The 15,221-nt window shown below is 36.1% G+C and overlaps 2 protein-coding genes across 2 annotated transcripts in view; one reads left to right on the top strand and one right to left on the bottom strand.

The window, feature by feature from the left end:
• Nucleotides 1–6,630, top strand: part of KMO (kynurenine 3-monooxygenase) — a 41,261-nt gene extending 34,631 nt beyond the window's left edge. The window contains exons 11-15 of the mRNA XM_006924120.1: nucleotides 195–252; nucleotides 2,084–2,166; nucleotides 3,386–3,487; nucleotides 3,577–3,636; nucleotides 6,266–6,630. Of these exons, the coding sequence (XP_006924182.1) occupies nucleotides 195–252; nucleotides 2,084–2,166; nucleotides 3,386–3,487; nucleotides 3,577–3,636; nucleotides 6,266–6,439 (477 nt within the window). The 3' untranslated portion in view covers nucleotides 6,440–6,630. The remainder of the gene's footprint in view (nucleotides 1–194; nucleotides 253–2,083; nucleotides 2,167–3,385; nucleotides 3,488–3,576; nucleotides 3,637–6,265) is intronic.
• Nucleotides 6,631–7,134: 504 nt separating this feature from the next.
• Nucleotides 7,135–15,221, bottom strand: part of OPN3 (opsin 3) — a 47,024-nt gene continuing 38,937 nt past the window's right edge. Inside the window, exons 3-4 of the mRNA XM_006924119.3 lie at nucleotides 11,402–11,653; nucleotides 7,135–8,668 (exon numbers count right to left, since the gene is read on the bottom strand). Of these exons, the coding sequence (XP_006924181.1) occupies nucleotides 8,405–8,668; nucleotides 11,402–11,653 (516 nt within the window). The 3' untranslated portion in view covers nucleotides 7,135–8,404. The remainder of the gene's footprint in view (nucleotides 8,669–11,401; nucleotides 11,654–15,221) is intronic.

Genomic DNA, 15,221 nt, shown 5'->3' with positions numbered 1-15,221 from the left:
GAATTGGGCAAAGAGAAAATCATCAAGCATGCAGTTGGTAGTCTTTTATGGTTAATAATTCATTGTCACCCAGTTGTATTCAGATTGAAGGTATACATCCTATGAATTATACCCACCAATGGAAAGGCTGTTCAAGATTGCTAAGAAGCTTCTACTATTTCTAGTTCATTTCTTCTCATTTTTTCTTACTTCAGGGCTTTGAAGACTGCTTGGTATTTGATGAGTTAATGGATAAATTCAATAATGACCTTAGTAAGTAAAATTTCTCAAATGGACATGCACTAGCCCTGCTGATTAATTATTGACCATATTTCAGGATTATCAACGTTTCTGTTAAGATCCTCTACCTCTGTTTTCTCCTATATCAGACAAAGAGCCCCCAGAGAGGGAAACATAGTTTCTTTCAAGGTTTGTACATGGAGGTCTATGCAGTGGGCCACACAAAGATGAAAGTTCCAAGGCCAGAGATACACGCTTTTCTCTCCCTGCAACCTGAGTATCACCCTCCCTGCATCCCTCCGCCATGCCCACAGAAACACTGGTAGATGTGCCAGGGCTTCCTCGCTCTCTGCCTTATCAAAGATTGCATTTGATACATCCATTTGCCTTTGATTCAAATCGATTCGGCCAATATGTTAATTTTACAAATATTGAAGTTTAAAATTTTTATATGTCATTTTGAAATTATATTAAATTAAATGTATGCAATTTTCATCTGTAAAAGAAATTGCCTAAGAACTAGATAGCTTTTACAACTCCTTGGCATCACATGTTCTCAAAGGCTACCTCTGAATTTAAATCTGCTTTAGAAAACTGGCTCTAAACCTCCACCCAGATCTTTAAGTCTCAAGGTTTTTGTTTTTTCCATCTATAAAGTAGGGATAATAACACCAATTCAGGGAGTTGTTGTGAAGAGTAAATAAAATAATTTGGCTGAAGCTTTGTTTTTCAATGCCTGGCCCAAAGTCGGTTCATAGTAGGTGTTTGTGATAGTATCGTAGGAAACCATTGGACACTGTAGTGTTCTGTAAATCAGAAAATATTATAGGTTCTGAGGCAAATTGCTTCTGGCTTTCTTCCTTTCTTTCCCAGTCATATCACTCAGATGCTCGAGGTCCAGAGGCATTTGTTTCCTCTCTTCTTAGCCCTCATGTGATTGGTTTCATGTGATAATGATGTTGGAGGTAGATGGACGGTTCACATATCAGAATATACTGTCAATATTGGTTTTGGTTACTAGGGAGCAAAGATAAAATAGTAATAATATGACAGTAATAATCATAACTAATATCACTGAATATTTCATAAGTGTTGGGTATCTTGCTGATTTTTTTAAGTGCGTTATCTCATTTGGTCCTCATGGAATACATGAGGCATAGGTACTGTTCTTGTCTCTATTTTACAAATGAGGAAATTTAATCTTGGAGAAGGATAAGGAACGGGCCACAGTCATATAGCTAGGAAGTGGTGAAGCCGGGACTTGTACCAAGGTTCTCTGACTTTAGAAATGGCTTCCTTAATAATGAGAGTTGTTTGGCCATGTGAAAGTTATATTAGTTAGTAATTAATTTATTGGATATTTATTCACTATTTACCATATGCCGGCTTAAAATCTCAAACATGAATGTAACATGGGGCCTGACTCTGGGAGATCACAGAATAATGGGGGAACTGTTGTTTAAGCTAATAAGGTATCTTAGGTGCAGCGAAATAACCGTGCAGGGGGGAGCATGGGAGAATATAAAGGGGAATAGCAAATTCTAGGCGGGACTACAGGAGAGTCATTCACAGTCATTTATATGAACTGTTTTCCATTTGTGAAATGAGGAAAATCGTGATTGACTAATCAACCAGTATATAGTATACTGATTTTACCATGTTTTACTTAATCACAGTAGGAAACACCTATGTGTTATTGCTCAGTATTCACAGATTGTTGGTCATCCAGACTGGTTATCCACAGTTTTGAAAAGTTACAGAGATCATTGGTAGAGACTACATTATTTAATTTTACCTGTGTAGAGTACAGCACATTTTTATAAACTGTTTTTGGAAAAGATGTATTATTTAACTTGGTTTTTAGGTATATGTCTTCCTGAATTCTCAAGAGTTAGAATTCCCGATGACCATGCGATTTCAGAACTATCCATGTACAACTATATAGAGGTGAGTGAGAAGGTTTGGCTCTATTTCAACTGATCATTTACTGATATTCTAATGAACATTCTTTTAAAAAATCTTTCTTTGTTCTAGCCTCATTTCGTGCATGCTGCAAAGAATAGGTACTAAAAGGACACACGCATACACACATGCACACACATACACAGTGGTCTTTACACACAGGTGGATTGTGACTATGTAGACAGTGACAATGACCCATACACATCATCTCCAACGACATTTCAATGACATGTAGTAGGTAATAAAGATGACAAAATGCCTGATTTCAATCTCTGATAATTCACATTCACAGGCTCAAGTCTTATATGTTTAGTAGAGTTAATAATACACCATTTTAATGAAAATATAACTTTGATATGTGTTAACGTATTTGGAAAATCTAAGAAATGTTAAATGGTGTTTCTGCTCTTAACATTATAAGCTGAAAACTTAGAGTAGCATTGAATATCCTTTGAGGCATTATGCAATGAAAAAAAATATGTAATACTGAAGATATTCGTGGTTAGATTAATAATCTGAAGGAAAACACAATTCAATTTTGAGCCAGTCATATGAAAAGTTCACAATAAATGGTTGTGGTTTTAGTTTTAAAATAATCAAATAAAAAAATTTACAAGATAAATTTAAAGAAGAGAGTGTAGCTGTTTTTTCATCTCTTCTGAAGACAGAAAGTACTAAAGTGGACTTCACCTTGAACAGAATGGTTTTATATGTGGCGCAGGAAGTTCTATAAGATACCAAAAAGCTCACTGATGTATCTTCTTTGTGTCTTTAAAAACAAGACAGCTAACCCCAATATTTGTCCTAAATATGGAATAGATCAAGACAAACATAGTTTTCAGCAGATCCCTTCTTGCCATAAAAAATATTCCAAATGAACCAGGAAGCAACAGAAATTAGTCAAATATTTGGGCTCACAGAGTACCCGCAGTTCTAGCCGAACAAAACTTTTGATGCAGTTGAGTTCCCTTATTGACCCCTGAGCAAAATAGAGTTCTCCAGCATGTTTTCATAATTGCTCTACCTTTTCAAGGTAATGTCTTATACTATTGACATTTACTAAAAGGGACTGGGAATGAGATTTTATTTGACTATTTTGTGTCCAGCTTTGTGCTGAATAAAAATAAAGAGCATTTGTAAGTTGTAGTAAAGAAATAAAGGTACTTTTTTCAAAGCATCCTTTAAAACTCTTACATTATTGCAGATGCGAGCACACGTCAACTCACCATTGTTCCTCTTCCAAAAGAACATAGAGAGATTGCTTCACGCTATTATGCCATCTACCTTCATCCCTCTCTATACCATGGTAAGGTCTGAATTTAAGGCATTTCTTTATTTTAATCTTCTGTTTAGCCACTAAAAAATACACAGAATACTTTTAAAACTTTCTTACAGGTCTCGTTTTCCAGAATAAGATACCATGAGGCACTGCTGCAATGGTATTGGCAAAAAAAGGTTAGGACAGACTAAACTTTTTTTTAATCTTATGTGTTTAATCACAGTGTAATGGTTATGTCTACTTCAGACAAGTACAGAAATGATGTAATGATACAAAATATTTGTCTTTCAAATAAAATACGTCCTGGGTACACAGAAGGTAGAGTGCCTAATGAGGAAAACTACAAAGAAGGGGCAAAAAGAGAAAGTGAGAGCTTTCGAAGAAAAAAATATTCAAATAAAAAAATCGACGCTAATATTTCTAAACTTTTTACTTTATTTTAGCAATGTGACTTTTTGACTTTTATTTAGCAATTTACTTTTGCTTCATGTAATACTCTTGATTTAATTTGTAAAACTACAAACCATATTGAATCACTTATGAAGTAGAATCTAATTCCAGTGTAATGCTATATCGACTGGGGTCAGTCGACTCAGAGATGCCGGCAAATAAACATTCAGATCCCTGATCCTCCCCTTTGGAAATTTTACAACTTAATTCATTCAACGAATAGTTTCTTTTAGTTTGCAGAGCCTGAGCTGAGCCTGGTGAGGAACCACAAGTACTTCCCACTGTTCACATAGTTCAGAGACTAGTAGGGGAGATGGACGATTGCAGGGGAGAGGCATAAGCTGCTCTGGGTAGAGAGCAGGACGGGCCGGGAAGCCTGTAAGCTGAGGAAACCTCTCACATGTCCAGAGTTGGAATGGCAGGTATTTCAGCGGTGCCAGAAGGCAGCCCATATATATGAGGATGGCTAGAGGTAGAGTTGGAATGGTATGCAGGGTCTTAAACACTGTTTTTTGTTTGTTTGTTTTTTTAAGTGATTGACATATAACATTATATTAGTTTTAGATGTATAACATAATAATTCAATATTTGTGTATATTTGCAAAATGATCCCCATAGTAAGTCGAGTTAACATCTATCATGATACATAGTTATAAAATTACTTTTTTCTTCTGATGAGAACTTTTAAGATCTACTCTGTTATTAACTTTCAAATACACAACACAGTGTTATTAACTATGCTCACCAGGCTGTACATTACACCGCAGAACTCATTGATTTCATAACTGGAAGTTTGTACCTTTTGATTACCTTCATATGTTTTGCCCACCCCACCACCTGCCTCTGGCAATCCCTAATCTGTCCTCTGTAATTGTAAGTTTGGGGTTTGTTTATTTGTTTGTTTGTTTGTTTATGTTCCACATATAAGTGAGAGTATTCAGTATTTGCCTTTCTCTGTCTTATTTCACTTAGAATAAAGCCCTCAAGTTCCATCCATGTCTTGCAGATAGCAGGCTTTCCCTCTTTTTATGGCTGAATAATATTCTAGTGTGTGTGTGTGTGTGTGTGTGTGTGTGTGTGTGTGTGTGTGTCTTTATACATTTTCTGTATTCATTTATCCATTGATGGACACTTAGGTGATATATTTTTTTTTTGGAAATGACACCAAAAGTGAAAGCAAACAAAGCAAGACTACATCTAAATGGAGAACTTCTGCACAGCAAAGTATAAACTATCAACAATATGAAAAGACAACCTACTAAATGGGAAAAAATATTTGTAAATCATATAACTGATAAGGGTTTGATAGTGAAAATATATAAAGAACTCATACAACCCAAATAAACAAATAAACAATCCAATTAAAAATTGGTCCTTTAAAGTGATACCTCTTTCACTTAAACAATAGCGAAAACAAATAAACAATCCAATTAAAAATTGGGCAGAGAATCTGAAACACATTTTTCCAAAGGAAACACGGAAGCCCAATGGGCACATGAAAAAGTGCTCAACATCACTCATCATCAGGGAAATGCAAATCAAAACCACAGTGAGTTACCACTGCACGCACGTTAAAATGGTTAATACAAACATAGTCAATATTAGCTTGAGGGAAACAGGGAGATGAAGGAGGCTAATGAACTCAGATGCAGATTTTAGAATGATTGCTTTGTGGAGAATGAATTGGGAGGAATCAAAATTTAATCACTCAAAGATGAATAAAATAAGGTCTCTCCCCTCAAGGAGCCAAAGTCTAACAGGGGAAATAGAAAATGACAGGTAGTTAGAATGCAGGACAATAAGTGCAGTGACAGAGGCCAGGATATTATGGCAGTGGACCTAACCCAGACTAGAATGGGCCATGTGTTGTTGACATATATGGGTGGTAAAGATGCTGTGTTCAATCTCTTCGAGTGTATGTGTCTTCTGAGTCACAGGGGCCATGGGGCCCATCATGCTTCTCAGGGACAAGTTGTACAAGATCTGAGCAGTTACTGGATTATTTGTGGCTTTGACACAGTGATCTTCTAAGACAGAGTTCAGAGTTCTTTTTCTAAATGGTGGGTTCTTTATTTTTTAATGGCTGTACAAAGGTTGACTGTTAAGAATCCCTTATACAGAACATGTGGATTCAGGTGTTTCTGAAAAGAAAAGGAGGGAGAAAACAGGGAGAGAACTCCAAATTGTTGACCGTATGAGCTGTTACAAGACTACCTAGTGGTATGACATGAAATTGCTGTTTCAAGTTACAGAACACAGAGAAAAATGTGTACTTTTTGATTATTTAAGAATGAGGTCTATTTCAAGATGTTAATCTTTACACAAATAACATGCGAGTTCTTGCTGTCTTAACAGGTGGTAAAAAAAGGATTATTTTTCTTTGGAACACTGATAGCCATCGGTAGTACCTACCTACTTATACGCTCCATGCCACCGAGACCCCTGGACTACTTGAGAAGACCATGGGACTGGGTCGCTAACTTCCAGAACACAGGACGTGCTTCCCTGCAAACCCTTTGGAGTCACTAGAACAAACCCTCAAAGTCATTAGCTGGGGATAAAAAGGTCCTTAAAGTAGAAAATATACTTGATTTTTCTGCAACCAAAACTAAGGATGACAATAATGTTTCACATCATAATATTTATTTCACTAATGGAAGACATTTGTCAGCTTATACTTAAATTGAACGTAGAATTATTCTGTGTGTTCACTGTAATTATTTAAAAAAAAAAAAAAAAAAAGCCCACCACTTTAAGTCGCAACACACAGCTTCCCCACAGCACAACCCTTAAGTTGGGTCCTTTAAAGTGATACCTCTTTCACTTAAAAAGTAAGGTTACCCTAGAGGCTTCGAGAAAAACTGACAACTTTTCCTTTAAAAGAAAACATAATAGAGGTCACGATAGGATTGATGCAACCCTGGGACTAAATAATACAATTTGCCTAACATGTTAACTTCACTTTTCATCACCTGGGTGGAACTTATACAGGCAGAGGGTTCAAACTCACTTGATAAAACTAGAAGTGTAAATGAAGAATTTGGGGGCTTTCTAGAGAGTTCGAAATGAGTCAATTTTATTTCCTAGTCTTAAAATGCCAGTATTGCCTTCCGAATTGAGAAAAGGTTATTAACGCCATACTAAGTGAAGTGCAGGAAGGTTTGTACTTCTAAATTAAATATCTACATATATGAGAGTAGAAAGGAAACAAAGGGAGATAATTATTGTAAAAATATGAAGCCAAATTTTATTCTATTTCCAACAATTCGAAGCAATTTACTAACTTATACTTGAACTACATGCCGTGGCAGAACCGGAAATGAACTTGATTTTTAAACGTTCACTTAGTAAAAATGTTCTCTTTGGTTTCTCCTTCAATAGGCTGACTGAATCATTTAGAAGTCTTTCAAACATGATTAATTATGAAGATGCAACCGTAGTAGGACAGTCATCTAAGAAATAAAAACTAGATGACACAATGAAATGATTTACTGTTTTTCTATATTGTCAAAGAAATCCTTGAATTCTAGTCTAAACAATGACTCCTGGAAAATGACCTCTACACTTACACTGACTAGTAATTATCTAGTGTACTGATCAAAGAGTAATAAAGACTAAATAATACATTTTATGCATACAGTTCTACACTTACTTTTATCCCCCTTCCAATGTAGGTCCAATATTTTGTTGGAACTCCTTAACTAAATCCTGAATCCTTGGCAAAATTGTGGGAAATTATTAAAAGGAGAGGATAATTCTACCATGTTCATGTTTGAAATGATATAGACGGAGATATCCATCTGCCATCCACACGGTTAGCATGTATGTCTTCTACCAATGTATGATTGCCTACACACCATGATTACTTGAAACTCACCATCCTGTTTTCTTTGCCATGTTCCTTTTTGATAGTATCTTCTAGAGCTTGCTGAGTAGGACATTTGTCTGAAGCTCCTCTTTATCATACTAACATATAGCAATAGTCTTGTGTTTCAGAAAGTTAGGGGGTTGATTTTCTTTCTCATCCTAGAATCGTCTATGATCAATTTGATTGGTCAAACATTAGATGGGATGAGTAGAACCCAACATTAAAGAAAATTTAAAATTTTCTAGCTATTTCACACCTGTGTATAAGACAAAGTTATTTTTACAGCTACTTATATTTGAGAAAAATGTATTATGTGCCTTGGAAAATACAGTCATTTAAAAAATATATTTGAAATGAAAATTTCTAACATGTTAGAAATTGACGGTGCCAGATACCCATCATGTGCCATGAGTGGTCTTTCACTGTGTAAAGCACCCAATGAATCATAATAAATCGACTTGCTCAATTGCTTCCAGAGGCTTGAGAACATAATGGGCAATTGGGATTTCCTGCTGGGTCACAAAAGTTGTTGATATTACACAGAATGGGGATTTCTAAGTAGTCCTTATAACACCTAAACGTGGCGTTCAGTTTAAGTACCTTTCTTTCATTACCATTATTTATTCTTATAAAGGTCGCACTTGGATCCCATCAGCCTTAGACCCATTGATTTTGTCGCTGTCATCAACCGATAGTGATTCATCACTGGTAATGACAAAAATGATGGAGGAAGAGTTAAAAGTCACTTTTTTCTTGGGTCTGTCCCCGTCTTTCTGTGACATCACAATGGGTCTGATCTGCATTTCACTCCCACCTGCTGGTAGGTCCGTATCAGGCCTCCGGCACCTCAGCGGTCGGAAACATAGGAGCTGTAAAACGAATCTTCGAAACTGGGCAGAGAGAAAAATAAAGTTGAATAGTAAGAAAAGTTTGGCCCTTAATCTGGATTAATATTCAAGAAAATTAGTTACATTTAACTGGGGTTGCGCTCCTCTATTTATTGGCTGATGGGGGTGTGGGATTAGGTGGTAATACTCAGATCTACGCAAGTAACCCTAGAGGTTTGTCTCTTATTTATTAGAGACCATGTAAGACATTAACTAGACTACGTGAGACTATCTCAATACTTTATAATCTCTGTAGATTCAAGTTTCGTGCACCTTCTCTGAAGGCAGCTAGATCTGTTTCTTTAAGGGGTTCCAAACCTGCAGTGAGCACTGCTCACCAGGAGACTCGCTATGCTGTAATCTGGAGAGACTGTGGGCAGCAAGGACAGACAAGGCCCTTCCTGGCAGAGGAAACAGACTGATGTACTCACTAAAGTTCCTCCAATTAGGCAAAAAAAATGTATATATATATTTATTTTCTATCAAGGTTACCAGTCGGTTGCATCAAAAACAAGACAGCAGAGATCGCTAGTGTTCTCTGACACCCTGGGTCTTCTCTTTGTCCTGGGCACACCACTATTTCTGAGACCCCTTTCAGGGGCTGCTCCTTGTTCGTCCCTGTCTATAAGACTTTTGGGGGTCGAGATCTGAAGATGGTCACATCACAACATGGAAAAAACCCACATTCCTAAATCACCTCAACGGAACAGATCCCATCTTCTCCACCAAGCCCATTGGGCCCTGGACTCCGATCTGAATGAGTAATAACCTTTTTCTTGTTAATCCGCTGAAATGTTGGAGTTTTTTCGTTACACTAGTCAGTTTATCATAGCAAAAAAAATATATAAATAAAAAGTTACTTAATTTCATATTTACTCTCTTTATTTAGAACAAAATAAAAGTGTAATGCATGGATTTTTTCAAATCAGGAAATAAGAAAAAAATAAGAAAAACCTACATTAATCTCTATCTACCATTTATATACAAGTTAATGTTTAATTTATATTCACATTAATAAATATTTATTTGTTTGAGACATCATTGATTCACCAAACTACTGTCTGGTATGTCAGGTTAAGTGCTAAAGATACATCATTATAAGTGTTAAGTAGAGTATATATACCAAAAAAGTGTTTCCTCTTATAAATGGTAAGCTCCTTAAGGATAAAGACCACTGTTTCATGTATTTGTTTGTTTGTTTGTTTTTGTTTGTTTGTTTGTTGCATCTTTAAGACTTCCTCTTTAACGTATGCACTTGGAAAGCAGAAACATCAGGGACCCGTGGGAGCTTGTTAGAAATGTAGAATCTTGGGCACCCAAACATACTGAATCAGAGGGTGCGTTTTTTTTTACAAGATCTTCAGGTGCTGAGTATGCACATTAACATTTTAAAAGCACTGATTTATAGCCTATTGGCCCAGAGAAAGGGCACAACAAATAATTTTTAGTTAATGTATTTTAAATGTACTTATTTGACTGTTGAAGTGGTAGTCCTTAAACTAAGGAGGTCTTATACTCCTTCAGAAAATATAAAGTTATAATCTCTCTCACTAGAAAAATGGACGTGTGCCAATTTTCAAAAACTTTTATAAACAATTTCAGGGGTTTCAGTGGCTTTTTTGTGGCTGATTCAAGTAATTCTTAGGTTCTAAAAACTGCAAGTTAAAAATCTCTGGCTTTAAGAAAGAGAAATGAGGTTGAAACCATTTGAAAGTAAGCTTGTGGAGAGAGTAAACAAACAACATTCAGGAAAAGGAAAGACATAAGAAGAAAGAGGAAGATTTAGTGGTGAATATTTTAAGGTTAATATAGAAGTGCCCTCTTCTTCCAAACCCCTGAGCAGTAAAAGTCAGAGTAGTTATTTTATCTGTTATTAGTATTATCTGGTACTTTAAAATTCCAATATTATAATTAATCATCATTCATAACTTAAATTTTCTGATTCTTAAACTTTGTAACTTAGAGGCTCAGCTTCATATTGGTCACGATGAGGCTCTTCCATTCATGCCTGACAATCGTCAAGTCAAAATCTTGCTCCTCCAGAAACAGATAAACTTCCTAACAGATCTTGAGGAAGTTTCTTGAGCCAAATTAATCTTAGCTACACCTTGGCCATGGCATGTGAACAACAGTCCCACTAATTGTTAATGGTACCTATGACCCCAAGTGGGGAGTTATGGAGCATGGACTTTTGGGATTCAGGCAAACAAGGTTCAAATCTAGACATCAACAGTTCCTGGATCAGGCAAGTTATTTAACTTCTCTGAACATATTTTGTAATCCATAAATAAAGTGAGGAATAGTATTAGCACCTATTTCATGGAGTTTTGTAAAGAGAGTAGGTATAACTTGCATAGTACAATGAGAATTTTAAATGTATATTCTTGCTTTATTTGCCGTGGTCTGGAACAGAACCTGCAATATCTCCGAGATATACCTGTATTATTAACTTTGTGGCTTTTATTATTACTAGACATAAAATGTTTTATGATGAATTAAATAATAATTTTAACAGAATTTTAGTTAACAAGCATGAACCTTTAATGGTAGATCTGAGAATTGTTATCCTTTTCTTTGGGAATATCCTATATTTTTTCCTGAAGCCTTTACTTTCCTGTAAAATTCTTGATTTTGCTTTTTATCATTGGAGCTTCTCTGGATTATTTCTGCAAAAGTATTGTATTTTCAAACAATGCACCCCCAGAGTGAAAATAATTGGTTAATTACAAAGCTCACCTTTCTGATCATGAAGATATAAATAACCGGATTATATACAGTGCTTGATTTAGCAAAGAGATATGAAACAATAGACACTGTTGGAGTGACCAGGTGCCCATAACCATTAACCACCAAGAAGCAGATCACAATATAAGGCATCCAAGAAATCAGGAAGGTGAATATCATTAAAAAACACATTTTGGCCATTTTCTTTTCATATCTTAAAATCTTGATCACTTGAATTGTCTGAAGATCTTCAACACAACGAAACTGCAGAAAAGAAGAAAGGACAGGGTTGAAAATAAAACAATCATGTTGTTTGTTGTTTTTATAACAGATGTTCAGACATCATTCTTGTCCCCACCTTCATGGAAAGAGAACTGAACTTGGGTTCTTCTCACTCACAGGAAGGCTGACTTCTGATCCAGGACCTATATCTTGCTTGATCCAGCCCTTAATCTCTCTGGGCCTCAGTCTCCTCATCTTTATAGCATATTGAACTACCTATTTATTTATTTATTAGATCCTTTAATAGTTTGTAAGGTTTTCTAATTTACTTAACGAAGAATAAAGTGGATTATTTTGCCTGTATCTTCAAGTTGCTAAAAGACAGCCAAAAAGAGTTATAAAGAATTGGAAACAATTTCTCTATAATCCTGGAAACTCTTTTATCTAGAGCGTAATTCTCAATTCTCAAACCAAGAAGCAAGCATGTGATGCCAGGAGTTCTGCCTGGTTAAGCCTACAGCTGGTCTGGATGAGAACTTAATTTCCAAATGAATTCTTACGAGAAAGTACTGTGACTTCCAATTCTTAGCTAATGACACTAAAGTGGGGTTTGATGGGGAATTTGTTTGTGATTGGTTTCATCAGGGACTTGTTCGCAGAGGAGAGCACTTGGTGAAGCCTAAGTATCTCCATTCCTATAAATCAGCATTTCTACTCCTACTTTGTCCTCATTAAAGGTATTAACTAGGAATGGTCTACAGTTTGAAAGTTTTCTGAGTTCCTCAAATAAAAGGTTCTTTAGAAGTTGCTCCTATTATTATTATAAATGTCTTATTAAGGTGAGAGGAAAATATTCCTTTACATCAAAAGTATGTTTCTAAATATAATGTTTACTTTTGACCATAAAAAGCTCATTCTGCTACAAAAATACCAATGCTTTATATGTTGATTTTAAAAAAGATATCTGCCATACTATTGCTTCTTAGTATGTAATTTTAAACTGGGAAATTTATTGCATTTTAAGAAACTCTGAGTATTTCTTTTATTTGTAGCATTATTATAAAAATTAAGAAAATTTTTCAAAAAATCAGAACATATGCTTATTGTGTTTAAAAGTATATTCAAATTGATATATCTAAATTATTTATATTACCTAAAATTATATTTAAGAAACTATTATTAGAATCATGTATTCATATTGATGAAGAATAAAAGAAAACATAGATAATTAAAATATTTGATATCTTTTAGAGTAGAGGGAACGTATGTGCAAAATCGATGTTAAATTTCTGGTACTAAAGTTATCTGTGTGTGCAATTCTATTTTTAAAGAAATGTTTTCGAATGCGATAGAATGTTATTCTACTTTCAGAACAGAACTTCTTTTGGAGGGTAGGAGTTTTTCCGTGGAGTTTTTAAGAAAGCCACGGAGTTCTAGGTTTGGAACTAGAAGATCTGGGCCCCTGTCTCACAGTCGCCACTTTCGCTCCCTGTGTGATCTTGCACTCAATTACCTTGTCTAAGAGTAGAGATTAAAGGAGGTCAGAATGAACACCCTACTAGAGTTGACAGAAGTTGGGTCCCAGTTCCACAGACATGACTTTGTGGGATTGTTTTTAAGATTAAATATTGATTTATATTTGAATTACATTAGAAATTAAAAAACACGTATTTACTATTTTCAATTACAGTTAAAATTTGATATTGTATTAGTTTCAGGTATACAGCATAGCGGTTATACATTTATATACCTTACAAGCGATCCCCGATAAGCCTCGTACCCACATGACACCACACAGTTATTATGATATTAGTGACTATACTCCCTATGCTGTACTTTACATCTCCACGACTATTTTGTGACTACCAGTTTGTACTTCTTAATTCTTTCCCAACCCCCTCCTTCTGGCAACCATCAAAATATTCTGACTATGAGTCTACTTCTGTTTTGTTTGTTTTGTTTTTTAAATTCCACATATAAGTGAAATTATATGGTATTTGTCTTTCTCTGTCTTATTTCACTTAGCATAATACCCTGTAGGTCCATCCATATCATCGCAAATGGTAAGATTTCATTCTTTTTTGTGGCCAAGTAATATTCATATGTATTTTTATAATACTACAGGATATTTAGAATCATAATTTCTGACTCCTCAAAGTTTCAGTTAACTAATAACATGATTAACTAATAATCATGTTATTAGTTAACTGTATCACCCCAATGAACTGTATCCCAAGTCCCCACTATCTAGGGCCAACATTTTTATCTGTACCTTTTTGGGGGCAAGTCAGTCCCCATCCTCGCTCATCATTTATCAAAGCAAAATGCTCATTTGTCATCTTGGAATTACATGCACGCTGGAGAAGGTCACTTGAGAAAATATTGGTCCATACTTCCCTAATTCCTCTTTGATGTGAGAACATCCTGACTAATATTTCAGATTGTGTGGGTTTGTAAATGTGAAGTTTCCATGACTATTTTTCATTTATCTCATTGCCCTGTTTGTTTCATTACCATCTATTTTGTCACTCTGCTCATTCAATGTTTTCCAGATGAAGAGCTCCACTTCATGTCTCGCTCCCCTGTATTCGATCATTTGAGGATATTTTTCAAAACTGCTATGGATGAAGCAAGAGCACAAACACAGCAAACTTTGTCCTAAAGTATGGACCATGTAAGGCAAATTCTCTGGGGTTCCCTCTAAAGTTCTCTGCCTAGAAATGGCAGATGCTCATCGCTTATTGATTCAGACATCTGTAGCTTTTCAGACTTCACTGTGTCTTCGTTCCCACGGGAATAGCTATATCTCCGCTGCTGCCGTGAGTCACCCCTCCGAGTGAGGGAATGGAAGCAATTTCGTGCACGAGGTCTGTGTTGCAGCCGTAGCACAGTTCTAAAAGCAAATCTCTCCACCGTGCCGCCACCGCCCCTTCCTGTGCCCTCTGTCTGTTTCTCACTCCAACAATAGTCGCTGATCACCTATGACATCCAGGGACTGTTCCAAGCTCTAGGTGAAAAAATAAATAAGACTGGGTCTCTGCTCTTGAGGACTGAATTCACTATTTGGTGAAGGTGACAAAGGACACAAAAAGACTGCTTCCATAGGTGATACATGCCACGAGGGAGGTGACCAGGGAGGGCAACTGGAGTACACAGGATGGGCAGTCAATTCAGAAGTGGGTAAGGGCAAGAAGCTCCTGACCTTAGCTTCTTAGGTGAGCAGGAGTTAGCCAGGTAAGGAGAAGAGACAGAAGAATGTTCCAGGGAAAGGAAGCATGCTAATGCAAAGAGGTAGAAGAACACATGTCATGTTCTGGAAATAAGAAATATTGCAGTTTTCTGGATCCCACAGTGGCAAGAGGGAGGGAGTGTCTAGAAATGATGCTGGACAAGCAGACAAGTAATCACACAGGACCTGCTAGTCACACTCAAGAACTTTGTTTTTAATCATGAAGACACTAAAACCCCTAAAGGATTTTAACTGGGCAGTGACATGAGGATATTTACATTTGAGAACTATTACTCTGGTGGCAGTGTGGGGGAAATGGACTAGAATAAAGAAGGAAAAAATAAAGTCCTTTTGAATTGAGTCCGTATCCGTGGCGGGGCG

The sequence above is a fragment of the Pteropus alecto genome, unplaced genomic scaffold, assembly GCF_000325575.1.
Source record: "Pteropus alecto unplaced genomic scaffold, ASM32557v1 scaffold279, whole genome shotgun sequence".
Lineage (NCBI taxonomy): Eukaryota > Metazoa > Chordata > Mammalia > Chiroptera > Pteropodidae > Pteropus > Pteropus alecto.
Note: the sequence above shows the minus strand (reverse complement) of the source record. Positions and strands in the feature narration are given on the sequence as shown.